The sequence below is a fragment of the Vipera ursinii genome (genome assembly GCF_947247035.1).
Source record: "Vipera ursinii genome assembly, chromosome: 1".
Taxonomy (NCBI): Eukaryota; Metazoa; Chordata; class Lepidosauria; order Squamata; family Viperidae; genus Vipera; species Vipera ursinii.
In genome coordinates, this window is record NC_139512.1 from 17072106 (window position 1) to 17099127 (window position 27022).

The following is a 27022-nucleotide window of genomic DNA, read 5'->3' on the forward strand; positions in this document are numbered from 1 at the left end:
ACAACGCTACAAATAGGTTTTTAAGAAAAGATTGGACAACCATTTGTTTAAAATGGTCTGGGGTCTCCAGCCTGAGCAGGGAGTTGGACTAGATTCTAGAAGACCTCCAAGGTCCCTGCCAACCCTATAATTTTGTTTAAAAAGCAGGGCAGGATGTGCTTAAACGAAGGAAGCTGAGGAACTCGCGCTGAATGTTAGACAGATTGTGTGCTGCCACAAGGAAGACGGATCTGAAAATTAAGATATCAGCGACTAAGAGGGATGGCGGTAAGGAGGGGAGAGTGGGGTACACACCTGGGAACAATGATGGCAGTGACAACAGAGTTCCTAAGAAATGTGGGGGTCAGGGGGGCATCGGCAAAGCGTGGCCAAGAAAAGTCAAGATGGCAAAGATGATGGTTGATCAAAATTCCACCTGGTTTTTCTTAAAAAAATGTCGTGGCACGCACAACACAAACAGGAAAGCTTTTCAAACTTGGCTGTTACCGATTAAGGGAACAAGCTAAACTTTTGTGGTTTAGAAACACCCCCCAAAACAAATATTTAATAAAGTGAACGGAGGCAAACAGGGGGGGCCCAGTGACTGACCCAGACTGGATTCCATAAAGCTGCTCTGGGCAAAGGTGGGAGGATTCGAATTCTCCCACCTTCAAGCCAAAGGGCTGTTTTCCGGATCCGGCACGGCCCCCCGTGGGAAAGTCCCTCTGGGGTGACCAAGTGACTTAGGCATGCAGCCTGGGGGAGCCCTCCCCACCACCAGAACTCGGGGGGAGGCAGAAACCCCCTCCGGCCTTTTCAGATTCCCCACAGACCTTGGATAGATCCACCAGCATGTTGGCCTGATCGCTCAGCTTCCTTTGCTCCATCTTCACGCTTCTTAACCTGGAAAGCAACATCCGGGGTCACCCTCCTCTTCCTCCTCACCAGGACTGAGCGGCAAACTAGGTGGGGAGGGGGAGGGAGCGAGGAGCAGCTTCCCTCCCCCCTGCAGGCACCACCCAGTCCCCGGGTTCAGAGGTATGTCCTGGGAGCCCCCCCTCCCTTGCCTCCGGGGAGGGCAGAGGGGGGGAGAACCACCCCTTCCCCAAGACTTCTTCCCCAGCTGCCTGTCTGCTTTTATTTTCCCTAATTTCGGCACCCTTTGGGGGTCCTTCCCTGGCACCCCGCTCCTGACACCCCCCCCAGGCTGCAGAACCAGCAGAGCTTCTGAATGCACAGCCCAAACTGCCGGGGAAGAGGGCTTTGCCTGGCCGTCCTGCCCACTCAGGACGCTGCCCACGAACCCACATTTAAAGGGAAAAGAAAGGCCCACTCCAGCTTTCTCTTCTGGAGGACAGCCACAGGGGTAGCGGAGTCCTCCATGGCCCCAGTTCACCATTCAGAAACATGTTGCAAACAGCCCTCACGCACACCCCAGCCCCTCCCCTCCGAGGTTCACCCACGTGGCAGAAGATGCCAATGGAGGAGGACCACTTGGCCCTGCCATCCACGCCCCTGTTCAGCACAGGGCCCAGAGCTCTGGGGTCAAGCTCTGCCAAGGCCAGCGATGGGGCTTCTCTGCCCGCTGAACCCTGGCTGACCAGCTGCCCACAGCCCTGCACGATGGAGGAATTCCCTGCCCGCCCCCCTTTGCCCCCCCAACTGAGCTGCGGCCTCACCACCCGACTGGGCCCTCAAGAAGCGCTGGAGGCAGCAGTCCCCAATTTGGGGGAACAACCCCCCCATTTCTGGACCATGCTGGGCGGGGCCAAGTTCCCAACACCTGCCTTGAACAGGCGGGGGGGGGAGGCATCCTATGGACCAAATCCCACCCGCTTCCCTCTAGGCACAGCCATTCAGAGGGGTTCTCCGGATCAATGGGGAGGAGGCGTGGCAGAGAAGGGGGGGCGAGGTGGGGCGGGGGGGCGCAGGAAGCAGGTAAACAGGAGGACTTACTGATGGATGGCTTGGAGGAACTTACGCTGGTGTTTCCGCACCTTCGCGTGGTCGAGCTTTTTCACCAGCTTGGTGTGCTTGTAGATCAGCCACGTTTCCCTGAGCACGTTGGCCGCCGAGTTCTTCACCTGGGGAGGGTGGGGGGGGGCCCACAAAGTGAGAAGGGAAAGCCCCCCCCACGGAATGGACAAGGGAGGAGAACAAAACGGGCCCCGCAGAATCCTTTTCCTCCCTCGGTGCACACGGATGCATGACCTCGCCAGGGAGGGGCTCCCAAAGTCTTGAGGGGGTGCTCCCTTCTCAAGAGATCCCAAGTGGGGCTATGTGGAGACCCCCCCACCCAAAAAAACCCCCAGAAGTAGGGAGAAGCAAAAGGTTCAATGTCTATGCCAGGGGTCTTCAAACTTGGCCCTTTTATGACTCGCCAGCACAGCTGACTCAGGAATTCTGGGAGTTGAAGTCCAGGAGTCACAAAAGAGCCGAGGCTGCCTACTCCTGCACACGCAAAGGGGGTCTCCAGAGGGCAGCGAAGGGGCCAGACGGGCTTTCCAGGCTCTCTGAGTGACCCCAAAGGAAAGACCCAGCAGTGGGGCGCCCCACAGTTGTGGGTGATCCCAATGTCCAGGGCCAAAGTCAGGAGGGATTGGGAACAGATCCCAGTGGATCTGTCCCAGGGGAGACCGGGCTTCCAAAGGGCCAATGCACTCAGCCTGGGCCAGGACAGAGGACCCCTTCCTCTTGGTCTTACCCGCTTTGTTAATTGTGTGTCCATCATGAAGTTGTGGACGTGTTTCTCGGCTTTGGTGAGTTCCAGTTTCCGGGCCACAACGGCAACCACAAGCGCTGTGCACCCTGCACCCTGAAACACGACACAAGGAGAGTGAAAGGTCTCCTTTCCCCCCAGAGAGAGGCAAGAACGGGGGACCCCCCCAACCCCCCCTTCTTGCTTAGAAGGCGTCTCGTTGTATCCTCGAGGGATGTGCCAATTTTGTTACAGTTGCGTAAGTTGAGCCGTTTGCCCTCTTGTTTTGCTTTCTCAAGAATGTTTAAAGTCCCTTGCAAGGAGAAATCTAGCATGCCAGGAAAACAGAACAGAATCCAGCAGGGCTGAAATTTCGGGCTGCAACGGAGCGCGAGGGGGATTTCAAATTTTAAGTGAACCGCTGCAATTGTTCAGTGGGTAACACTTCTCTCGTCAGAAGGTCGCAAAAGCGGATCGCTCGACCCTGGGACTCTGCGACCGTCGTAAGTATGAGTCAGCTGCCAAGCGTCCGAATTCTGATCGTGTGACCGTGGGGAGGTTGCAATGGTCACAAGTGTGAAAAACGGTCAGGCCACTTTTTTCAACTGTGCTGTAACTTTAAATGGTCACTAAATGAGTGATCGTAAGTTAAGGACTATCAGGATAGTGGGGGAAAGGTAATGGGCAAAAAAAATCTGTTGGGGGAAATTCAAATCCTGCTAGGTTAGATTTCTACCTACAGGGAGGTTTGAATTTCCTTGTAATCTGCAGAAACCTTCCACGTGAAACACAGTGCAGTGCCCCCTCTTGCCCCCCCCGGCACACACACACCCCCGCACACCCCACTTGCAGGTCCTTCCAGCCTCTTCTGGGGTTTGGAGTGAAATTCTTGGGAGAAGAAAACCAGGCTGGGGGTCGGGGGGGGGGGCTGCAGAATGCAGAGGAGCGCCCCATTTCAAAGTATGGGTGGAAAAATCAGATTTTGGAAAAACGTCTCAGAGACAAACTGAGGCTGCCCTGTTGGTGGTGATAATCTTCTCACGCACGCACACACACACTCACACACGTTGTAAACAAGTTTCCTCACAACAGCTGTTGATCAAGCAGCCTCTTGCTCAAAGAGGCACTTTTTAAAAAACCGGGGGCCACCTGGAACGTTTGGGCTGGCCTAGATGATCTTTTAGGGATCCATCCAACGCAGCCTGCTGGCTCCGGAGCCTTACCATGATCCCGGTGAGGAGGCAGACCCCTTTCCCGCAGTAGGTGTGGGGAACCATGTCCCCATATCCAATGGAGAGAAAGGTGATGGAGATCAGCCACATGGCACCCAGGAAATTGCTGGTCACGTCCTGCTTGTCGTGGTACCTGAGGGAGGGAGGGAGGGAGAGGGAGAGGGGGCGTCACACCTCACGCACGCACACACGCACGCGCACACGCACCGACAAACAGCCCGAGGTCTGCGGAGGACCCCACCATCGGCCTTCCCCGGACGGAGATGCCCTGCCTGGTGCAGCTCGCCTCCTGGGTGCGAGTCTTCGCCTTGCCCTATGATCTGGGCATGCTGGCTGGGCATCGTAGGTACTGGAGTCCAACCCAGCAGCAGGCCCAGATCTTCAAATAACAGAGCAACAGAGTTGGAAGGGGACCTTGGAGGTCATCTAGTCCATCCCCCTGCTCAGGCAGGAAACCTTATACCATTTCAGGCAAATGGCTGTCCAGTCTCTTCTTAAAAACTTCCAGTGTTGGAGCATTCACCACTTCCGGAGGCAGGTAGTTCCACTGGTTAATTGTTCTAACTGTCAGGAAGTTTCTCCTTAGTTCTAGGTTGCTTCTCTCCTTGATTAGTTTCCCTCCGTTGCTTCTTGTCCTGCCTTCGGGCGCTTTGGAGAAGAGCTTGACTGCCTCTTCTTTGGGGCAGCCCCGGAGATACTGGAGCACTGCTATCATGTCACCCCCTCACCCTTCTCTTCATTAAACTACACATACCCAATTCCAGCAGCCGTCCCTTATATGTTTTAGCCTCCAGCCCCCTAATCTTCTTTGTTGCTCTTCTCTGCGCTCTTTCTAGAGTCTCAACCTCTTTTTTACATTGTGGTGACCAAAACTGGATGCTGAGTTCTGAGTCTGGCCTTACCAAGGTGTTATAAAGCAGGACCGTCACTTCAGGGGCCTTGACAGACAAGGGAGCCCTTACAGAGACGGGGGCTCCTAAGGTTTGCCCACCCTGCCTGCGCGCCCACTCCATTGCTGGGCGCGTCTGGGCTTCCGCCTGGCCTCCCTCCGGCCGTGGGGGGGGCTCCTACCTCTCGCAGACGCGCACGGTCCAGGCGGCGATGATCCAGGAGGAGATGCTGAAGACCAGGAGGACGGTGCCCGGGCAGATGGTCATGAGGGTCTTCATGACAAAGCGGGTGTTGAAGTTAATCTTGTTCAGGGCGCCAATGCTGCGCGAAGAGGCGTCGGTGAAGAGCTTGCTGTGCAGCAGCATCACCCGCCCGATCAGGTAGAGGCGCAGGAACATGGGGATGGAGAGCGTGATGTCCACGTCGGTGCTGGCCTCCGAGGTGGCATAGGTGAAGGCCAGGCGGGTGGTCCAGGTGAAGACGTACCGCCCGGGGATGGGGTGGACGGCGCAGACCAGCAGCTCCAGCGTGATGAAGGAGAGCCGCTCACACGTCATGGCGATGCGCCAGTCGTCCGCCCCGTTGTCCACCATGAACAGCTGGAGGGGGGGAGAGGGGGATGGTCGGGGGGGGCATTATTCACACTTACGACCGTGGTCATGTGATCAGAATTTGGACGCTTGGCAACCGGCTCACCTTTATGAGAGTCGCAGCGTCCCGGGGGTCTCACGATCCCCTTTTGCGACCTTCTGAACAAGCAAAGTCAATGGGGGAAGCCACGTTCACTTAACAACCCTGTTGCTAAGTTAACAACTGCAGCGATTCACTTAACAACGGTGGCACAAAAGGCCATAGAATGGGGCAAAACTCACTTAAAAACATCTTGCTTAGGAGCAGAAATTTTGGCCGTAAGCTGAGGACTGCCTGTGCAGCGGGGAAGGGCAGCGAGCCGAAGTCACCAGGGCCAAAGGGAAGGCCGGGGACAGGCAAAGCCCGGGCGACACCTTGGCCCTCGGCATCCCAGCAGCTGCCCCCCCCCCGGAAGGCCAAGAGAGGCGCCCGGATCTGGCCGATCCCAAGAGCTTCATTCAGAGCAGCTCATGGTGCTTCCCGGTTACAGTATTAGGGGTTCACCCACCCCAGCTGCCCCCCAGCCCGGGCATTGGCCCACAGCAGAAGCATCTGGCGCCTGCCTGGCACCCACCTGGGCCAAGAGCTGGGAAGAGGGTGAGGGGCAGCCCCGCTGGACCGCCTGCCTCTTCCTGGACCGGCCCCTCCCCCAATCCCATCTCCCCCCCCCCTTGGTAGCTGGGCAGGCCCGGGAGCCCAGCCCTCCGCTCCTCCTCCCCCCATCCCCTCAACCCAGGGGGGCCCCCAGATGCCCATGGCTGGCCAAGCATCTCCTCCCAGATCGGGGGTGGGGAATAGGGGCAGCCCCTCCCTCCCTCCCTCCCGGCAGGTGCCTCACCTGGATCTCCCGGGCGTGGTACATGATGATCAGCCCCAGCAGGATGGCGGTGGAGAGGCTGATGAGGCATTTCAGGGCAAAGGAGTAGGAGGAATCCTGGCGGAGGAGAGAGAGAGGGAGGGGAGGGGGAGTCAGGCAGGAAGGAAGCCCCCCCCCGCCCCAGAGGGGCTCCCGTCTGAGCCTTCCGAGCCTTCCAAGACCGGGATGGGTGAACTTCAGGATGTAGTTCTTCCTTGGTCTGCCTCACATGCAAAGGGGTCTCCCCTCCCCCACCACATCAGCCCCACGGCTGGGAGAGAATCAGTGGGAGGGGGAGGGGACTATCCTGAGCAAGACCTGCCAAAGCGACCCATGCTGTCAGTCAAGGCTGCTGGGTTAGGGTACAGCCTGGATTAGCAAAGCCAGAATGGGTCTACTCTGGGGACCTCGTGGGGAGGACCAAGGCCTCAGCTTGGCACTCAAGAGGAGAAAGACGGGAAGAGGGAGAGGGGGGCAGGGAGGGAGGGGGAACGAAGGTGGAAGAGGGAGGGGGAGAGAGAGGAGGAGGGGAGGGAGGGAGGGAGAGAAACTCAGTCAAGTGAACACTCAAATTGACTGGCACTAATGGCACATTAATAATAATAATAATAATAATAATAATAATAATAATAATAATAATAATAACAACAACAACAACAACAACAACAACAACAACAAGAACAACACAGCCAGATGTTCAGACTGGATTTGGCATTTTTGTCTACCTCTCGAGTCCTTACCAAGGACCTGGGATAGGCAGATGTGGATGTTGGATGGTATTACAGATCTCCTCGCAGGATGGAAGCAGTTCCCAGTAAGGCCGCCTTTTGCAATTGACTCATGGCGAATTTGTCAATGCCGATGATGGTGTTCCAGTGGTGCTCCAGTTGTTTTGGGATTGCACCCAAGGCGCCTACGACTATTGGTACTACTACCCTTGCTTGCCTTTGCCACAGTCTTCCTATTTCTATTTCTAGGTCTTTGTATTTTGTTATCTCCTCCAGTTCTTTCTCGTCTATTCTGCTCTCTCCAGGCACTGCCGTGTTCACCATCCAGACTTTTTTGTCTTTCTTATCGACAATTGTTAAGTCCGGGGTTTTTATGTTGCAGAAGCTTGTCTGTTTGAATTCTGAAGTCCCAGAGCAGTTTTAACTTTATCATTTTCTATGACTTTCTCTATTTTATGATCCCACCAGTTCTTGCTTACAGGCAAATGATATTTCTTGCAGATCTTCCAATATACTAATTTCAGTGTGTCATTGTCCTTCAGATATTCTTCCAAAGCCATTTTTTCTTCTTCAACCATCTTATTTATTTATTTTTTATTTTAATCCCATTTATATCCCGCCCTTCTCCGAAGACTCAGGGCGGCTTACAATTTAAAGCACAATAATCAATGTGCTTAGCAGTAGCCTTCATTCTATGTATATGCCTGCTTATTAGGGCTTTCACCCCCCCCCCCAAGCGGCATTATTACAAAGTCAGCTTAATTGCCCCCAACAATCTGGGTCCTCATTTTACCTACCTGGGAAGGATGGAAGGCTGAGTCAACCTTGAGCCTGGTGGGATGAGAACCTGTACTAATTGCAGGCAGCTGGTGATACTTAAGGAGGCATTATCTGATGTACTTGCAGCATTCCACGTCCACCTATTTGCCTTGGTAGATAGAATCTGTCAATGTCACCGCGTGGATGAAGGGCATGATTCATTGTCATTATTTTTTTGGTCTTCCTATCCATTGCTCTTAGTTCTGCTTGAGTCCAGTCCACTATTCCAGCTGTGTATCTAATGACTGGAATTGCTCATGTGTTGATTGCCTTCACGGTATTTCCTCCATTGAGTTTGGACTTTAAGATCTTCTTCACTCTCTTGAGGTATTCACCTCTAATCCTTTTCTTGACTTCAGTGTGCTTGATGTTGTCAGCTTGAAGGATACCCAAGTATTCGTAGTAATCTCCCTCATCCAGACTCTTAATGTTGTTTCCGTGGAGCATCTTGATTCCTTCAGTTTTCACTGTTTTTCCTTGTTTGAAAGTAAGTGTGGCACATTTGTCCAAGCCAAACTCCATTGCAATACCTTGGCTATATATATACGGACAGTGTTCAGCAGCGATTCTATTTCAGATGATGTTTTTCCATACAGCTTCAGATCATCCATGTAAAGGAGGTGGGATAGTCTGGCAGATGTTTTTGATGTTTGATAGCCATGTCCTGAGTTATTCAGTGTCGTTGACAGAGGAAACAGTGCAATATAACAAATAGTAGTGGTGATAATGAATCTCCTTGAAATATTCCTCTCTTGATATTAACCTCTCCCAGTCTCTCACCATTGACCTGCAACTGTGTCTTCCATTGTGCCATCGATCTTTGCACAAATTTTCTGATGTTTCTACTGACTCCTGTTATTTCTAGGCACTTGATTATCCAGTCATGTGGCAGAGAGTCAAATGCCTTTTTGTAGTCAATCCATGCCACGTTCAGGTTGGTCTTCCTTTTCTTGCAGTTTTCCAAGATCATTTTGTCTATTCGGAGTTGATCTTTTGTTCCTCTGCTACTGGGGCGGTTTCCTTTCTGCTCGGGTGGAAAGAGATTGTTTTCAACTAGATGCTGTTGTACTGCATCAGCTACCACACCAGTTAGCAATTTGGAAGTTGTTGGTAAGGAGGTAATTGGCCTGCAGTTGCCTGGTGTTGCTCCTTTTGCTGGATTTTTCATTATTAGGTAGCTTTTCCCAGTTGTTAGCCACTTTTCAATTTCTCCTCCTTGTAGTATATTGTTGAACTGCTTGGGTATACAACAGTTAGATGTTTCAACCAAAACCCATGCGGTTCGTCTTCACCTGGTGCTGACCAATTTTTGATCTTCCTTGCTCTTTTTTCTACCATTTTTGTTGTTATTACTACTTCTTTCATTTCCACTTCTGTTTTAATTGCATCCACCTCTTTCAACCAAGCCGCATCCTTGTTGTGTTTCTTTGGGTTATCCCATCTCTGCTTCCAGAACTGCACTGTTTCTTCCTTCTCAGGTACTGACTGATTCACGGCAGTTTCTCCATTGATGGATTGGTAGAAACGTTTCTGACTGGATTGAAATTGGAGGTTCTGCCTATCATTTGCAATTCGAGCTTCGTATCTACTGATTTTCCTGGCTGTAGCTGTTATTTGCTGCTGTATTATTTCCAGTCCTTCCTCGATCTTCCTCGTTTCTAAGTGGTATTTCTTGATTAGGTATTCTTAGGTCTTCTTGTTCTTCAGCTCCTCTTCTTTCATCTGTTCTAGCTTGCTTACGTGTGATCTTAACTTGCTGATCTTATTTTCTAGTCTAACCTTCCATTTTTGTGGTGCACTGTTTCTTTGTTTTTCTTCTTTGTTGATTTTGCATCCCAGGTATTCAGTTACAACTGCAGCTGTGCTGTACGTTAGTTGGTTTGTTTCTTGCAGTGAATTGGTGCTTATACTTGATATTGCAGTATTTGCATCTTTTAATGCTTTTTATTCTTATTCTTATTATATATAGAATAGAATAGAATAGAATAGAATAGAATAGAATAGAATAGAATAGAATAGAATAGAATATGGAATAAATAAAATAGAATATGGAAAGAATAGAATAGAATAGAATAGAATAGAATAGAATAGAATAGAATAGAATAGAATAGAATAGAATAGAATAGAATAGAATATGGAATAAATAAAATAGAATATGGAAAGAATAGAATAGAATAGAATAGAATAGAATAGAATAGAATAGAATAGAATAGAATAGAATAGAATAGAATAGAATAGAATAGAATAGAATAGAATATGGAATAAATAATAATAGAATAGAATAGAATAGAATAGAATAGAATAGAATAGAATAGAATAGAATAGAATAGAATAGAATAGAATAGAATATGGAATAAATAAAATAGAATATGGAAAGAATAGAATAGAATAGAATAGAATATGGAATAAATAAAATAGAATATGGAAAGAATAGAATAGAATAGAATAGAATAGAATAGAATAGAATAGAATAGAATAGAATAGAATAGAATAGAATAGAATATGGAATAAATAATAGAATAGAATAGAATAGAATAGAATAGAATAGAATAGAATTAGAATAGAATAGAAGAGAAGAGAAGAGAAGAGAAGAGAAGAGAAGGGAAGAGAAGAGAAGAGAATAGAATATAGAATGGAATAGAATTAGAATTAGAATAGAATAGAATAGAATAGAATAGAATAGAATAGAATAGAATAGAATAGAATAGAATAGAATAGAATAGAATAGAATAGAATAGAATATAGAATGGAATAGAATAGAATAGAATAGAATAGAATATGGAATAAATAGAATAGAATAGAATAGAATAGAATAGAATAGAATAGAATAGAATAGAATAGAATAGAATAGAATAGAATAGAATAGAATAGAATAGAATAGAATATGGAATAAATAATAGAATAGAATAGAATAGAATAGAATAGAATAGAATAGAATAGAATAGAATAGAATATAGAATGGAATGGAATGGAATAGAATAGAATAGAATAGAATAGAATAGAATAGAATAGAATAGAATAGAATAGAAGAGAATAGAATAGAAGAGAATAGAATAGAAGAGAATTAGAATAGAATAGAATAGAATAGAATAGAATAGAATAGAACATAGAATAGAAGAGAAGAGAAGAGAATAGAAGAGAATTAGAATAGAATAGAATAGAATAGAATAGAACATAGAATAGAATAGAATAGAATAGAATAGAATAGAATAGAAGAGAAGAGAAGAGAAGAGAAGAGAAGAGAAGAGAAGAGAAGAGAAGAGAATTAGAATAGAATAGAATAGAATAGAATAGAACATAGAATAGAATAGAATAGAATAGAAGAGAAGAGAAGAGAAGAGAAGAGAAGAGAATAGAAGAGAATTAGAATAGAATAGAATAGAATAGAATAGAACATAGAATAGAATAGAATAGAATAGAATAGAATAGAATAGAATAGAATAGAATAGAATAGAATAGAATAGAATAGAATAGAATAGAATATGGAATAAATAATAGAATAGAATAGAATAGAATAGAATAGAATAGAATAGAATAGAATAGAATAGAATAGAATAGAATAGAATATGGAATAAATAATAGAATAGAATAGAATAGAATAGAATAGAATAGAATAGAATAGAATAGAATAGAATTAGAATAGAATAGAAGAGAAGAGAAGAGAAGAGAAGAGAAGAGAAGGGAAGAGAAGAGAAGAGAATAGAATATAGAATGGAATAGAATTAGAATTAGAATAGAATAGAATAGAAGAGAATAGAATAGAATAGAATAGAATAGAATAGAATAGAATAGAATAGAATAGAATAGAATATAGAATGGAATAGAATAGAATAGAATAGAATAGAATAGAATAGAATATGGAATAAATAGAATAGAATAGAATAGAATAGAATAGAATAGAATAGAATAGAATAGAATAGAATAGAATAGAATAGAATAGAATAGAATATGGAATAAATAATAGAATAGAATAGAATAGAATAGAATAGAATAGAATAGAATATAGAATGGAATGGAATGGAATAGAATAGAATAGAATAGAATAGAATAGAATAGAATAGAATAGAAGAGAATAGAATAGAAGAGAATAGAATAGAAGAGAATTAGAATAGAATAGAATAGAATAGAATAGAATAGAATAGAACATAGAATAGAATAGAAGAGAAGAGAAGAGAATAGAAGAGAATTAGAATAGAATAGAATAGAATAGAATAGAACATAGAATAGAATAGAATAGAATAGAATAGAATAGAAGAGAAGAGAATAGAAGAGAATAGAAGAGAATTAGAATAGAATAGAATAGAATAGAATAGAATAGAATAGAATAGAATAGAATAGAACATAGAATAGAATAGAAGAGAAGAGAAGAGAAGAGAAGAGAAGAGAATTAGAATAGAATAGAATAGAATAGAATAGAACATAGAATAGAATAGAATAGAATAGAATAGAAGAGAAGAGAAGAGAAGAGAATAGAAGAGAATTAGAATAGAATAGAATAGAATAGAATAGAACATAGAATAGAATAGAATAGAATAGAATAGAATAGAATAGAATAGAATAGAATAGAATAGAATAGAATAGAATAGAATAGAATATGGAATAAATAATAGAATAGAATAGAATAGAATAGAATAGAATAGAATAGAATAGAATAGAATAGAATAGAATATGGAATAAATAAAATAGAATATGGAAAGAATAGAATAGAATAGAATAGAATATGGAATAAATAAAATAGAATATGGAAAGAATAGAATAGAATAGAATAGAATAGAATAGAATAGAATAGAATAGAATAGAATAGAATAGAATAGAATAGAATAGAATAGAATAGAATAGAATAGAATAGAATAGAATAGAATATGGAATAAATAATAGAATAGAATAGAATAGAATAGAATAGAATAGAATAGAATAGAATTAGAAGAGAAGAGAAGAGAAGAGAAGAGAAGAGAAGAGAAGAGAAGAGAAGAGAAGAGAAGAGAATATAGAATGGAATAGAATTAGAATTAGAATTAGAATAGAATAGAATAGAATAGAATAGAATAGAATAGAATAGAATAGAATATAGAATGGAATAGAATAGAATAGAATAGAATAGAATATGGAATAAATAGAATAGAATAGAATAGAATAGAATAGAATAGAATAGAATAGAATAGAATAGAATAGAATAGAATATGGAATAAATAATAGAATAGAATAGAATAGAATAGAATAGAATAGAATAGAATAGAATAGAATAGAATAGAATATAGAATGGAATGGAATGGAATAGAATAGAATAGAATAGAATAGAATAGAATAGAATAGAATAGAATAGAATAGAATAGAATAGAATAGAATAGAATAGAATATGGAATAAATAATAGAATAGAATAGAATAGAATAGAATAGAATAGAATAGAATAGAATAGAATTAGAATAGAAGAGAAGAGAAGAGAAGAGAAGAGAAGAGAAGAGAATATAGAATGGAATAGAATTAGAATTAGAATAGAATAGAATAGAATAGAATAGAATAGAATAGAATAGAATAGAATAGAATAGAATAGAATAGAATAGAATAGAATAGAATAGAATATAGAATGGAATAGAATAGAATAGAATAGAATATGGAATAAATAGAATAGAATAGAATAGAATAGAATAGAATAGAATAGAATAGAATAGAATAGAATAGAATAGAATAGAATAGAATATGGAATAAATAATAGAATAGAATAGAATAGAATAGAATAGAATAGAATAGAATAGAATAGAATAGAATAGAATAGAATATAGAATGGAATGGAATGGAATAGAATAGAATAGAATAGAATAGAATAGAATAGAATAGAATAGAATAGAATAGAAGAGAAGAGAAGAGAATTAGAATAGAATAGAATAGAATAGAATAGAATAGAATAGAAGAGAAGAGAATAGAAGAGAATTAGAATAGAATAGAATAGAATAGAATAGAACATAGAATAGAATAGAATAGAATAGAATAGAATAGAATAGAATAGAATAGAATAGAATAGAATATGGAATAAATAAAATAGAATATGGAATAAATAGAATAGAATAGAATACAACAGACATGTCAAACACAAGGCCCGGGGGCCAGATCTGGCCCGTGAAGTGGTTTCATGCGGCCCGTGAAGCCATCCTGGAAACAGTGAGGGAACGGCTCCCACTGCCTTGGCCCTGGCCCAGAGACCCTCCTCCTGCCAGAGACCCTCAGATCTGTCCCACTCCTGCCCAGGCCCCCATAGGCACCCTTGATGCGAAGGATGTAGAGCTGGCCACGCCCACCCAGTAGGCCATACACACTCTAGCCACGCCCACCCAGTAGGCCACGCCCACCCAGGCCATCCCCACCTGGCCCCCTAAGGGCAACCGCAATGCTGATGCGGCCCTCAATGAAATTGAGTTTGACACCCCTGGAATAGAAGTTGGAAGGGACCTCAGAGGTTTTCTAGTCCAGCCCCCTGCTCAAGCAGGTGAACCTATACTGTCTCAGACAGGTGACTGTCCAGTCTCTTCTTAAAACCCTCCACTGATGGAGTGCCCACGATTTCTGGAGGCAACTTCTGTTCCACTTGTTAATTGTCCTCACTGTTAGGAAGTAATAATAATAATAATAATAATAATAATAATAATAATAATAATAATAATAATAATAATAATAATAATAATAATAAAGTTGGAAGGGACCTTGGAGGTCATCTAGTCCAACCCCCTGCTCAGGCAGGAAACCCTATACCATCTCAGGCAAATGGCTGTCCAGTCTCTTCTTAAAAACCTCCAGTGTTGGAGCATTCACCACTTCCGGAGGCAGGCTGTTCCACTGGTTAATTGTTATAATTGTCAGGAAGTTTCTCCTTAGTTCTAGGTTGCTTCTCTCCTTGACGAGTTTCCATCCGTTGCTTCTTGTCCTGCTTTCAGCTGCTTTGGAGAATAGCTTGACTCCCTCTTCTTTGGGGCAGCCCCTGAGATATTGGGACACTGCTATCAAGTCCCCGCTCATCCTTCTCTTCATTAAACTGGACATACCCAATTCCAGCAACCGTTCCCTATATGTTTTAGCCTCCAGTCCCCCAATCATCTTTGTTGCTCTTCTCTGTACTCTTTCTAGAGTCTCGACATCTTTTTTACATCGTGGTGACCAAAACTGGATGCAGTATTCCAAGTGTGGCCTTACCAAGGCATTGTAGAGTGGTATTAGTACTTCACTTGATCTTGATTCTGTCCCTCAATGCAGCCTAGCACTGTGTTGGCCTTTTTGGCAGCTGCAGCACACGGCTGACTCATATTGAAGTGATTGTCCACTAGGACTCTGAGATCCCTCTCACAGTTACTACTATCGAGCAAGGTACCACCTATACTATACCTGTGCAAGTTTCTCCTTAATAATAATAATAATATTAGTAGTAGTAGTATTGCGAGGTTTATTATTATAATAATAATTTTATTATTATTATTATTAGTAGTAGTAGTATTGCGAGATGGGGGCCCCCGGAGACCATCCCCCCGAGGGTTCGTGCCCCAGCGGGGCCCCGGCTGGAGCACAGGCCTCACCTTGGAGTAGATGGCCCAGGACAGCTCCGTCTCCGTCACCATGACGACGATGCCGAACATGCCGAAGATCAGCGCGTAGTCGCTCAGCCGCTTGCGCTTCTCGAAGAGAGCCCGCCGGTGCCCCAGGCGGTGCCCGACGTTCTGGCTCCTCCTGTAGCGGGGGTCGCGACCCCCGGCCCTGCCGTCCGGCTGGGGTTCCAAGCCCCCCTTGCCCGGCTCGGCCTTGGCCACCACCACCTCCAAGTCGGAGTCGGGGAAGGTCTGCAGGGGCTGCGTCTCGGCGTCCAGCTCGCCCAGGTGGCGGGGGGAGACGCCCAGGCGGCTCAGCGGTCGGATGGCCCCCCCGTTGTGCCGGCAGCTGTTCATGGCTATCTCGGTGAAGGGGCTGCAGTCGCCGGCCAGCTGCCCGGACCCCGCATGGCTCAGAGGGGGGCAATTCGCACTGACCTGGGGAGGGAAGAAGGAGAAAGACCCCATCAGCCCCCACGGCTCGTCAGGAGGTCACAAAAGGGGATCACGTGATCCAGGGACCCAGCGACCGTCACAAATAGGAGGCGGTTCCCGAGTGTCCAAATGTTTATCATGTGACCGCAGGGATGCTGCAAGTCGTAAGTGTGAAAAACAGTCGTCAGTTTTTCCAGTGCCATTGTGACTTTGAATGGTCACTAAACGAACCAGGACCGCCTGTAGCAGCCCATTGGGAAGGCCGAGGCTTCAGAGCCGCCAGGAAGCTTCTTTCCCCCACGTCCGGCCAGGTCAGCTCCAGTCGCCAGACTCTGTCCCTGGGCCCAGGGTGCCCCCCCTCACTCCAGCTGACGCTGCCCTGCCCTCGGCACCCGAGACGCCCACCAAGTGCCAAGGAGCCACTTTCAGGGGGGCAGGACCCTGCCTTGGGGATGGAGGCCCCCCTTCCTGGGGGGAAAAGGCCTTCCCCAGTCCTGGGACCAGGAGAGCCCCCCCCCTCTGCGCAGGGCTCCGTCTCAGCCGAAACGCACTTGGCAGGCCGGGCTGGGAATGTCCAACTGGCCCCCTGGCCTGCAGAGCTTCCGTGCCCCCCCACCAGAATATCACCAGCGCTGGCCTTTCCGAGAAGGCCGGAGGGCTGCCTCCCCCCCTCCGAGACTCTACCTACGGACCCCCGAGAAGCCCCAAGCAGACACCCGGCAGCAGCCCACCAGCTCAACCCATCAAGATCAACCAGCTGCCCCCCCCTATCACCAGCCCAGCAGTCCAAGAATCAGACGGGGAGATTTTGCTCCCACAGCCATTCCTGGTTATCGACCTCTTTGCCTTGTCTCCATCCTGGGACCGGCCTCGACCTTGCCTACATGATGTGCTCTGCCCCTCCCCTTCTTATAGGCCTGTGAATTGGGGGGGGTCTCCATCTGAGAATTTGCATGTGCGTGTCCCCACTAGATGGGTGACCAATGAGGAAGGAAGGAAGGAGGAAGTTAAAGCAGTGCTGTCCGGTTGGTGGAAAAGCGTGGCCCCTCCGGGCAGGGTCCTGTTCAGCCAGGGATGCTCCTGGACCCTCGTCTGGAATGGTTTTCTGCTTGAGCAGGGGGCTGGACTAGAAGACCTCCAAGGTCCCTGCCAAGCCTATTATTCTGTTACTGCCAGATGCTTCTCAAGGGCACTGGTGTGGGAAAGGAGGGATGGAAGAGGACCCCCCCCTCGGCCAGCAAAGGCCCCAGCAGGTGATCCAGGGCTGTGGGAGGGGGGCTGCAGTGCGAGGGGCGCCTAGTCTGGGCTCCTGGGAATCCAACTAGGCCCCCAAGCACAAAGGCCTTCCTTACCTTAAAGGGGGGGGCGGGCAGAGGATAGAGGGGGAGCATCGACCAACCAGGTTCCCCCCTCCCCTCAGAGGGGAGCTCTTAGGGCATCCTGGCTGGGGGGGAGGCAGCACCAATGAGAACAAGGCAGCCTGTTTGGGCTCAGCCCCACCTGGCCATCCCCTGGGCGCCTCCCTCTTGGCCAGGGCAGCTGACTCTGGACACCCCAGAAACCTCCACTGGCCTCAACCGGCTCTCCACGGACCACGATGGCTGGGAATGCTGGACATCGTAGTCCGCCAAGCCAGGGAAGAGGATCACTTCTGAAAATGTGCCACAGAGGCCACAGGGCCTCTTCTGCAGCCAGAGCACCAGATGCTCCTCTGCCCAGCGGCCTGGATTTCGGCCCCAGGCCTGCCTCCCCCCCCAATACTTCCCCCCCCCCCGGACCTGGGCAAAGCAGCAGGAAGGAGAGAGGCAAGCAGCCCTGCCTGTGCTGGGCAGAGGATTCGACTCTCCTGCTGCAATTCCTTCTGGGTCCGTTCCAGCAAGGTGCAGGGAGCCCCCCCCCCCTGCCCAGGGCCTCTGGGGCAACTGGCTTGCTTGCAGCCCGGTGTGTGTGTGTGTGTGTGTGTGTGTGTGTGTGTGCACTCTGAGGAGGCAAACCTCAACTGCCAAACTGGGGTCGAGGGGGAAGAAGCCCTCTTTGACATGGGGACTACAGCTCCCACCATCCAGAGCTATGACCATGGCTGGGGATGATGGGGTCCTGGCTGGGGGAAAGCTGTTCCCTCCAACTGCAACAGGCCCCCTCCCAAACACTGCAATATCCAAGCCCTGGCACCATTCAACTCAAGGGTCCGTCCAGCAGAGTGCTCAAAATGCAGCCCCCCCCCCCCAGCTAGCCCATCCCCAGGGCAGAAGCTGGTGTCAGGCACAGTGGGGGAGGGGAGTCTGGAAGCCAGAGAAGAGGGTCACCCCCCCCCTCACTTTTCCAGCTGGGGGTCCCAGTGAATAAAAACCAGGCCAGCCAGGGGAAGGGTCTCGGATGACCACTTTCAAGGGCACCCTGAACGCCGCAGCAGCAGAATTCGCTCCGGGCACTCAAGGGGAAACAGGCCCGCTCTCTCTGCCGGGGAACCCAGCTCCAGGCTGGCTCAGGGCTCAGCACCCGCACGCCGGTAGCCGGGGACCAACGGCTGCCTCGGCAGCGGCACCCCCGAGCCTCGGGCCCTCAGGAGGGCATCCAGCCGGTCCGGCAGGGAAACAGACGGGGACAAGGCCAGGGGGGCGCGGAAAGCTTCCACACCGGGCAGCCCTCAATCTTCCATTGGGGCGAAGGGAAGGGTCCCTTCAGGGGGGCGCCCAGCCTCCTCGATCCGCCTTCGGGGCTCCCGGGACGTTCTCGCCAGCCACCGCAGTCGGGGAGCCTCCTCGGCCCAGCGCCAAAGCCGGCCCGGGCCCGGCCCAGCCCCCCCTGCGGCCCCCGCCAGCCCCGCGCCGTCCCGGGGCTCTGCGGCTGCCGGCCCCCCCAGCCCGTCCAAGGGCAGAGCGAGCGAGCGAGCGAGCGGCCGGGCTAAGAGAGGCGCCGGGCGACCCGCGACGGCCCCCGGACTCCCCCCGACTCACCTGCTGGGCGCGGCGGGGGCGGGCGGGGGGCCAGCTGGCGGGGGGGCGGCCGGGCGGGAGGGGCCGGCCGCAGAGCGCCCGCAGCGACAGGTAGAGCAGCTGGGCGGGCGAGGGCCGGGGGGGGCGCGGGCGGGCGGGGGGCGGCGGGTCCGGCGCGGCGGGCTGGGCGCTGCGGACGCGGGGACGCGCGGGCGGCGGCGGCGGCGGCGGCGGGAGGAGGAGGGCCACGGCGGGCGCTCGCCACGGCATCCCCGGCCTCGTCCGCCCGCCCCGGCCAGACTCTCCGGAGGGGCCGCGGGGGAGTCCGGGGCGGGCGGCGGGGACGGGCGGGGCGCCGCCTCCTTCCCTCCCTCCCTCCGCAGCCCCGCCCACCCGCAACCGGACCCGCCGCAGCCCCCCCCCCCAGGCCAGTCCCGTCCCGCGAAGCCGGCGGCTCTGGGGGCTCTGCCGGTTGGGGGGCGCCGGCCGGCCGCCTTGCGGGGCGGAGGGGGCAGCGAGGAGACCCCCGTGGGCGGGAGGCGGTGGGCGGGAGGGGCTGCGCTGGCGGAGATGCCTCCACCACCCCCCCTTGACAGCTTGGCCGGGGGGGGCTTCGGGGCTGGGCTAGCGACCCCCTGGAAACCGCAGGGACCCCTGCCCTGAGGACCCCCTTGCGGGACGTTGCACGAGAGCGGCAGAGACCCCGAGAGCCCCGCAGTATCCGGGACTTGGCCGGCCCGGCTGAGGAGGAGCTGGGTTTCTGGGGCTCCCCTCCCATTCCCAAATGCCCTTGATGCCAGCCTCCCCGCACCCTCCCCCTCCCTTTGTCTGCTGCTCCCTTCCCCCCCCTGTATCCCTTGTAAGGTGCAGAGCCCAACCATGGCGGGCGGGAGGGGGGAGGGCAGACCCATCTGGAGTGACTGGAGCAGCAGTCCCGGCTTCCCTTTGGAGCAGGTCAAGATGTCTGTCATTGAGGTTTTCCAAACCCTTTTGAAGCCCTGCCGGAGGGATCTGCTGGGATCTGTTCTGATTCCTTCCAACTTTGCCCCTGGTCAGGCTTCCTCAGCAAATGCAGGTGCCCCCCTGCTCGGCCTTCCCCGAGGCTGAATGCAGGGCTCCCCCCCACCCAGCTGCTCCTTGGAGACCCCCTGGGTGGGAGTGGCGCCCCCTGTTGTTCCCCTCTGCTCCTTCTTTTGATGTCGGGGTCCACCCAGGTGGGCCCCTCCAGCTAGGATTGCCCCAAAGCCTCCCCCGAGGGGTCTCTGTCCCACAAACGGAATTCATCCTTTTTTGCCCCAACCGACAGACTCCGCACTCAGCCACGGCTAATACTGCCAAAAATTGAAGAACAGGGCAAGAATTGGAAGTGAACCCCTATTTCTATATTTACATGAATTTCACCGAAAGCAAACAGTAGTGGCTTAAAGTAATTCACAAGGAAGCACAGAGAAAGCCGATCATCTTAGTGACAAAAAACAACATTTAACTCTTAACCTCAAACAAAACCAGGGTGTGGCTTTTGGCAGGCACATACACCCCACAATAAAACAAGCTAATCTTTTTTTTAAAAAACCCCACTTCTGAATGCCGCTCTAAGCAAAGCCCTCCACCATCCCATGTTATTTTAACCAGACAATTTCTAAATATGCCTCAGCGTTCTTCAGGCACTCCTAGGGACTGGCACGTGGCTGTCTGCCCTGCCCACCACAATGTTTTTTTAAAAAAAATCTAAATAAAGGGCACAGCGGCAGGCGAGCAGCTTAAGGGAGCTTTTGCCACCAAAACTGCTCTTGATACCCCCAGGAGAATCCCAGGAAAGGGGAGGGGGGGCAGCTGTGCCCACCCCTGTCCCAAAGGAGGGGCCAGGTTTAGCCTGGCGAAGGGAGGGAGGAATCGCCCTTGGGAGGATGCCCAGCTGACCCTTCCTGTTCCAGAGGGAAGGCAGGAAAGCGAAGCCCTTGAGAGGCCGAAGAACCAGTTCCAGCCGAAAGTTTTTTTGAAAAAATCCCAAAGATGCTTTTCCAGGAGGCAGCTGGACTGTCTTCTTTTGCTTTGAAGGTGTTTCGCTTCTCATCCAAGAAGCTTCTCCAGTTCTGGCTCAGAAGCTGAACTGCAAAAACCTCTTTGGATGAGAAGCAAAACTTTTTTTTTTAATTGAAAAGTTTTACAATACATTTTTAAATACAAAAAAAACCCCCTCCCCTCTCCCCAACCCTCCCCTCCCCTCCCCCCCTCCCCGACTTCCCAGAGCTGAATACAGGGTATAATAATACAAACATAAACTAAAATATTATTATTATTATTATTATTATTATTATTATTATTATTATTATTATTATTATTATTATTATTTATTGAATTTTTATACCACCCTTCTCGAAGGACTCAGGGCGGTGAACAGGGCATATAAATAGAAATACAAAAGTTAAAAAAAGATTAAATAATTGCCCAATTAAAACAATCAGAATATAAAACCCATTAAAACCTGAGGTTCCCCCATCAGGCCAGGCCAGCTTGTTCGAATAAATGGGTCTTTAACCCGCGCCGGAAGGAGCGAAGATCCGGTGCCGTCCGGAGCTCAACCGGCAGTTGGTTCCACAAAGCTGGAGCGCCCACAGAGAAGGCCCTCCCCCTGGGGGCCACCAGCTGACATTCTCTGACTGGAGGCACCCTGAGGAGGCCCTCTCTGTGGGCACGTACTGGGCGGAGGGGAGTCGACGCCGGCAGCAGGTGGTCCCCGAGGTATTCCGGACCCATGCCATGTAAGGACTTAAAAACCATCACCAAGACCTTGAACCTCACCCGGAAGACAACTGGTACCCAATGCAGCTCGCGGAGCAAAGGTGTAACATGGGAGTACCGGGAAACTCCCAAGACAACTCTCACGGCCGCATTCTGTACCAGTTGGAGCCTCCGAGTGGTCTTCAAGGGAAGCCCCATGTAAAGAGCATTGCAGTAGTCCAGACGAGAGGTCACGAGCGCATGAGTGACCGTACACAGGGCATCCCGGTCCAGATAGGGCCGCAACTGGCGCACCAGGCGAACCTGAGCGAAAGCCCCCCTAGTCACGGCTACTATGTGGTCTTCCAGAGTAAGCCGTGAATCCAGGAGGACACCCAAGTTGCGAGCCCTATCCACGGGGGGTAAAAACTCACCCCCCATAGAGAGAGATGGAACATTTTGAATGTCCCGGGATGCCGGAATGTACAGCCACTCAGTCTTGGCCGGGTTGAGCTGAAGTCTGTTCCTCCCCATCCAGACCCGAACCGCCTCCAGGCAACGGGACATCACATCGAGGGCATCACTGGGGTGGTTTGGGGTCGAAATGAAAAGTTGGGTATCATCAGCATATTGATGATACCCAACTCCAAAACCACGAATGATCTCACCCAGCGGTTTCATGTAGATGTTGAACAGGAGAGGCGAGAGGACCGACCCCTGAGGAACTCCACAAATAAGAGGCCTCGAGGCCGACCTCTGCCCCCCTGCCAACACCGACTGCGAGCGTCCCAGGAGATAGGAGGAGAACCACCGAAGAACTGTGCCTCCCACTCCCAAACCCCTGAGGCGCCGCAGCAAGATACCATGGTCGATGGTATCGAAAGCCGCCGAGAGGTCTAATAGGACTAGGACAGAGGAATATCCCCTATCCCGAGCCCTCCAGAGATCATTCACCAGAGCGACCAATGCCGTCTCCGTGCTGTACCCGGGCCTGAAACCCGATTGGTAGGGGTCCAGATAATCCGCTTCATCCAGAACCAGAGGGAGCTGATGCGCCACCACACTCTCAACAACCTTCGCAAGAAAGCGAAGGTTGGAGACCGGACAAAAGTTGTTTAACACAGCTGGGTCCAAGGCAGGCTTCTTGAGGAGAGGTCTCACCACCGCCTCCTTCAAGACGGTGGGGAAATTACCCTCACTCAAAGAAGCAGATATAACTGCCTGGAACCAGCCTCATGTCCTCTCCCTAGCTGCATAAACCAGCCAGGAAGGGCATGGGTCCAATAAACATGTGGTGGAGCTCAACCTCCCCATAATCCTGTCCACTTCCTCAGGGGTCACAGAATCAAACTCCTCCCAGATAACATTGACAAGACCGCCCGTGTCCTGATCGTCGGACTCTGCCCAGCTGGAGTCCAGACCGGTCTGAATCCGAGCGATTTTATCCAACAAATGTTGACCAAACTCCTCGGCACGACCCTGCAAGGGATCCTCCCTCACCTCCTGATTAAGAAGGGAGAGAGTCACCCTAAACAGGGCGGCCGGGCGATTATCTGCAGACGCGATGAGGGCAGAGAAGTAATTACACCTCGCCGCCCTCATCGCTGCGAGATAAGACCTAATATAGGTTCTTAGTCGCAACCGGTCGGATTCGGATCGGCTGAACCTCCAACAGCTCTCTAGGCCCCATTTCCGACGCTTCATCTCCCAGAGCTCCGCGGAGAACCATGGAGCTCGTTGGGATCTGCACCGGGTCAGGGGCCGCAAGGGTACAACCCGGTCAAGTGCCTCAGTGGCTGCCTTTTCCCAGGCTTCCACTAAGGCATCCGCCGAGCTGTGAGCAACGGAGGCAGGTGGGGACCCCAGCGCTGCCTGGAACCCATCGGGGTCCATTAAGCGCCTGGGGCGGTACCATCTAGTTGGTTCCGCATCCCCACGGCGGGGGGTGGCAAGACGGAAGACCAGCCGCAGGAGGTAATGATCGGTCCATGACAGGGGCATAATAAATGGAGAGCCCCCACCAAGATCATCAAACCACCATCCAGATAAGAAAATCAGGTCAAGGGTGTGGCCTCCCTCATGAGTTGGTTCAGAAATTACCTGCATCAGGTCCATGGCCGTCATGGAAGCCATGAACTCCCAAGCTAACTCAGATGACCCTCCCAGGGATGGTAGATTGAAGTCACCCAAAACTATAAGTTTGGGGAACTCAATCACCAACCCAGAGAGGACATCAAGTAGCTCAGGCAGGGCTGCCGCTGTGCGATTAGGCGAAAGGTACACCAGCAGCAGGCCCAACTGTGCCCCCGGACCAAATCTCAAAAAGAAACTCACACCCGACTATCTGAGGAACGGTGGTCTCCCGCGGACATAAGGTCTCCCTGATAACTACTGCCACTCGCCCGCCCCTACCTTGAGCCCGAGGCCGGTGTAGCACCCGGAAACCTGGTGGGCAAAGATCAACCAAAGGGACCCCACCCTCTGGACCCAACCAGGTCTCTGTGATGCAAGCCAGGTCCGCATGCTCACCCTCAACCAAATCCCACACAAGGGGAGCTTTATTAATCACGGACCTGGCATTCAGATACATCAGCCGGAGCTCAGGAGGCTGCACATCCTCGCTCCCGGGACCTCGGGGAAGAAACAGAGGGTCGGAGCGCCTCACCGCTTGTAAATAGCGGAGACGGCCCTCCCGGTGATGATGCGGCCCTCTGTACATGCGCCTGCTGCCATTCCCCGATGTCGTGGGAATCGGTAGTCCCACGACCCGCTCCCGAGCCCCGGAGGCAACCACACCCCGCTCTCCCCCTACGCGATCAGACCCCGGCCTGGCCTGAACCACGGTTGAAAGACCACCCCCCATAGTCAAACAGCCACCACCCACTCCCACCCCTCTCCCTAACCCCATAAAAAATTTCACTAAAAAGTTAACCAGGGGCCTCCTATTAAATTTATATTGAGGGCCCCTGCCCCTGCCCGGCCATCTCTCAGGGTCCCAATAATTGGGCCCTTCATCGAGACTGGGGGTGGCAAAGAAGGCGGGACGCACCCAGGAGAGGGGGGCACCCCTGAGGGCGAACAAGTCTGTGCTGGTGTATCGATACATGAAGTCCGAAAGAGTCCAGGGAAGGCAGTCCCGTAATTGAAAGGTCCAATAGGAGGATCGAAGGGTAGGGAGTGAACATTTGGACCATCAACCAACTTACTGCCACTCGGTTGGGTGCTCCCAGGAGCAGACCACAACCCGTCCTCTCACGACGGGTCGCGAATCTGCACCCGAGGGTGGTCCAAAATAAACGCCCTGGGTGGGGCATGACCCATAGAGCTCCCACCTCTATGGGGCTGCCGATGTAGAGCCAAGCCACTCTCCCACTGTGGCTTGTACCCAGGTCCATCCCAGTCCAAAGGGGAGAAAGGAGGCAGATGGAAAGTTGGTAAATTGGTAATCCGCTGCCCGAACTGCTACAGCTACCGCTGACCGGACAAGAACGCCATCGCCGCCATTACCGCAAGCGGCCCGGAACGATGCGAAAAACGCCGTCGCCGCCGTCGAGATAATCCGTGGTCGTCCTCTCCGCCGCCCAAAGCAGCCCGAAGACGCCGTCGCTGCCTCCGCCGCCGGCAGCGGCCCGAAAACGCCACAGAAGACATCGTTGCCAGCGAAATAACCAGCGGTCGTCTTCTCCGCCGAAACGGCCCAAAGATGCTGCAGCCGCCAAAAGTGGCTCAAGGTAGGCCGAGCAGTGTGAAAACGCCGCCGCCGCTGCCAAAATGGCCCGCAGGCGTCTCCTTCATCATAAAGATGTTCCGAAGACGCCGCCGGGAACGGCCAGAAACTGTCCAAGGATGCTGTTACTGCGGCCCAGCGGCCCAGAATGGCGGAGAACGCCGTCATTGCCGACCACAACGTCCCGGGAGCAGCCCGGAGACGCCGGGACAGCAGAAACAGGCAGGTTGAGAAAGCCGAGCATAGCGAGCAGATGGAAACAGATGGAAGCAGCCAGCTCGCAGACGGGAGCGAACAGGGAAGTAAAAACCTCACTGTCTACCTCATTATCTGCCTCGTAGTCTTAACAGTCCAAATCCCCTGCCCAGAGGGCCCGAGAGGACCCCTGAGGGGCTCCTAAGGGACGCCCAACAGCTGGAGCTTACGGAGCTCAGCCCAGCACGTCCGCCATCTTGATGCTAACAACAAAAATAAAACATTAAGTTCTATCGGACTTTAACTCTCCATAGTCATAATATTAATAAAGTAACAAATGACTAATCATACATCATAAAAATCAACTACTTATTCAAATGCTAAATGAAACTTTTTAGTCCCATATTTATTCTGAATATATTCAATCCATCTTCTCCATTCCACAATATATCTCTGTTGCGATTGATCTTTCAAATATGCCGAAATCTTTGCCATTTCTGCCCAATTGGAAACTTTCAAAGTTTCCTCCTTCTTCCAGTATTGCGCAACTAAAAGTCTTGCCGCCGTAATTAGATGCAACATCAATTTAATATCTACAACGGTGGTATCTGTGATAATACCCAATAAAAACAATTGCGGGGAAAACTTTATCCTTTTCTTAAATATCTTTTGCATATTCCACCAAATTTTAATCCAAAAAGCTTTAACCTTTTTACAAGTCCACCATATATGAAAATACGTTGCATCCTCAAAAGCAAAAAGCAAAACTTTTTCAAAGAAGAACGAGAAAGTCCAGTTGCCTCCTGAAAACGCGTCTTTGGGATAACTGATCCGGGTGACCGAGAGTCTCCGCAGACATTTTTTTAAAAAAAAACAACAACACTTTCCGAGATCAGCCACCTGACGGTCTCTCAAGGTCCTTTGCAGCTGCCTCCCAGCTGAAGCCCAGGCCTTGAGGGAGCGGCGCCTGCCCCCCACCCCCGCTCTGGAGGGGTGTTAGGCAGCTTACCTGCTCAACTCCGGTCATAGGGGCCGGTCTGGAGGGGCTCAACGCCTCGACCTACGCTTGGCCCACCGCTGTGGAGAGAAGCCGTGCAAGCCCCCTGCCTTCCTTGCTCCTGGCGGCCATTGGAGTCAGAGTCCACCTGGAAGGGAAGAAGGAGGAGGGGGTGGGAGAGAAGACCGCACTGGTCAGTCACCGAAAATCAGGGGGCTCAGGAGGAAGAGAGGAAGATCAGGGAAACGCAGCCCCCTCCCCCCCCCGCCCCACCCCCCAATTGCCACAAACTGCAATCAGGCACATCATAGTGAAGTGTTTCAAGGCATTGTCTCCTACAACACAGAGAAGAACCAGCAATGACAAGGATCTCTGCCCCCTCCCCGCCCTTCGTGGCCAAGGCCTGTTGAAAAATAGAAGTAACGGAATAAAAGAGTTACAAGGGACCTTGGAGGTCTTCCATTCAAAACGAAATTCAGTGATGAAAAAAGTAAGGGTCTACATTTAGGCAGGAAAAATCAAATGCACAGGTATAGTATAGGTGGTACCTTGCTCAATAGTAGCAACTGTGAGAGGGATCTCGGAGTCTTAGTAGACAATCACTTCAAT

At 50.3% G+C, this 27022-nt stretch overlaps 1 protein-coding gene across 1 annotated transcript in view; it reads right to left on the reverse strand.

The window, feature by feature from the left end:
- The window catches only part of KCNN1 (potassium calcium-activated channel subfamily N member 1), a 34475-nt gene that overhangs the window by 1673 nt on the left and 5780 nt on the right, over positions 1-27022 (reverse strand). The window contains exons 2-9 of the mRNA XM_083350363.1: positions 26426-26561; positions 15394-15840; positions 6269-6364; positions 4981-5399; positions 3901-4042; positions 2684-2794; positions 1936-2063; positions 813-882 (exon numbers count right to left, since the gene is read on the reverse strand). Coding sequence (XP_083206489.1) covers positions 813-882; positions 1936-2063; positions 2684-2794; positions 3901-4042; positions 4981-5399; positions 6269-6364; positions 15394-15840; positions 26426-26443 — 1431 coding nt within the window. The 5' untranslated portion in view covers positions 26444-26561. The remainder of the gene's footprint in view (positions 1-812; positions 883-1935; positions 2064-2683; positions 2795-3900; positions 4043-4980; positions 5400-6268; positions 6365-15393; positions 15841-26425; positions 26562-27022) is intronic.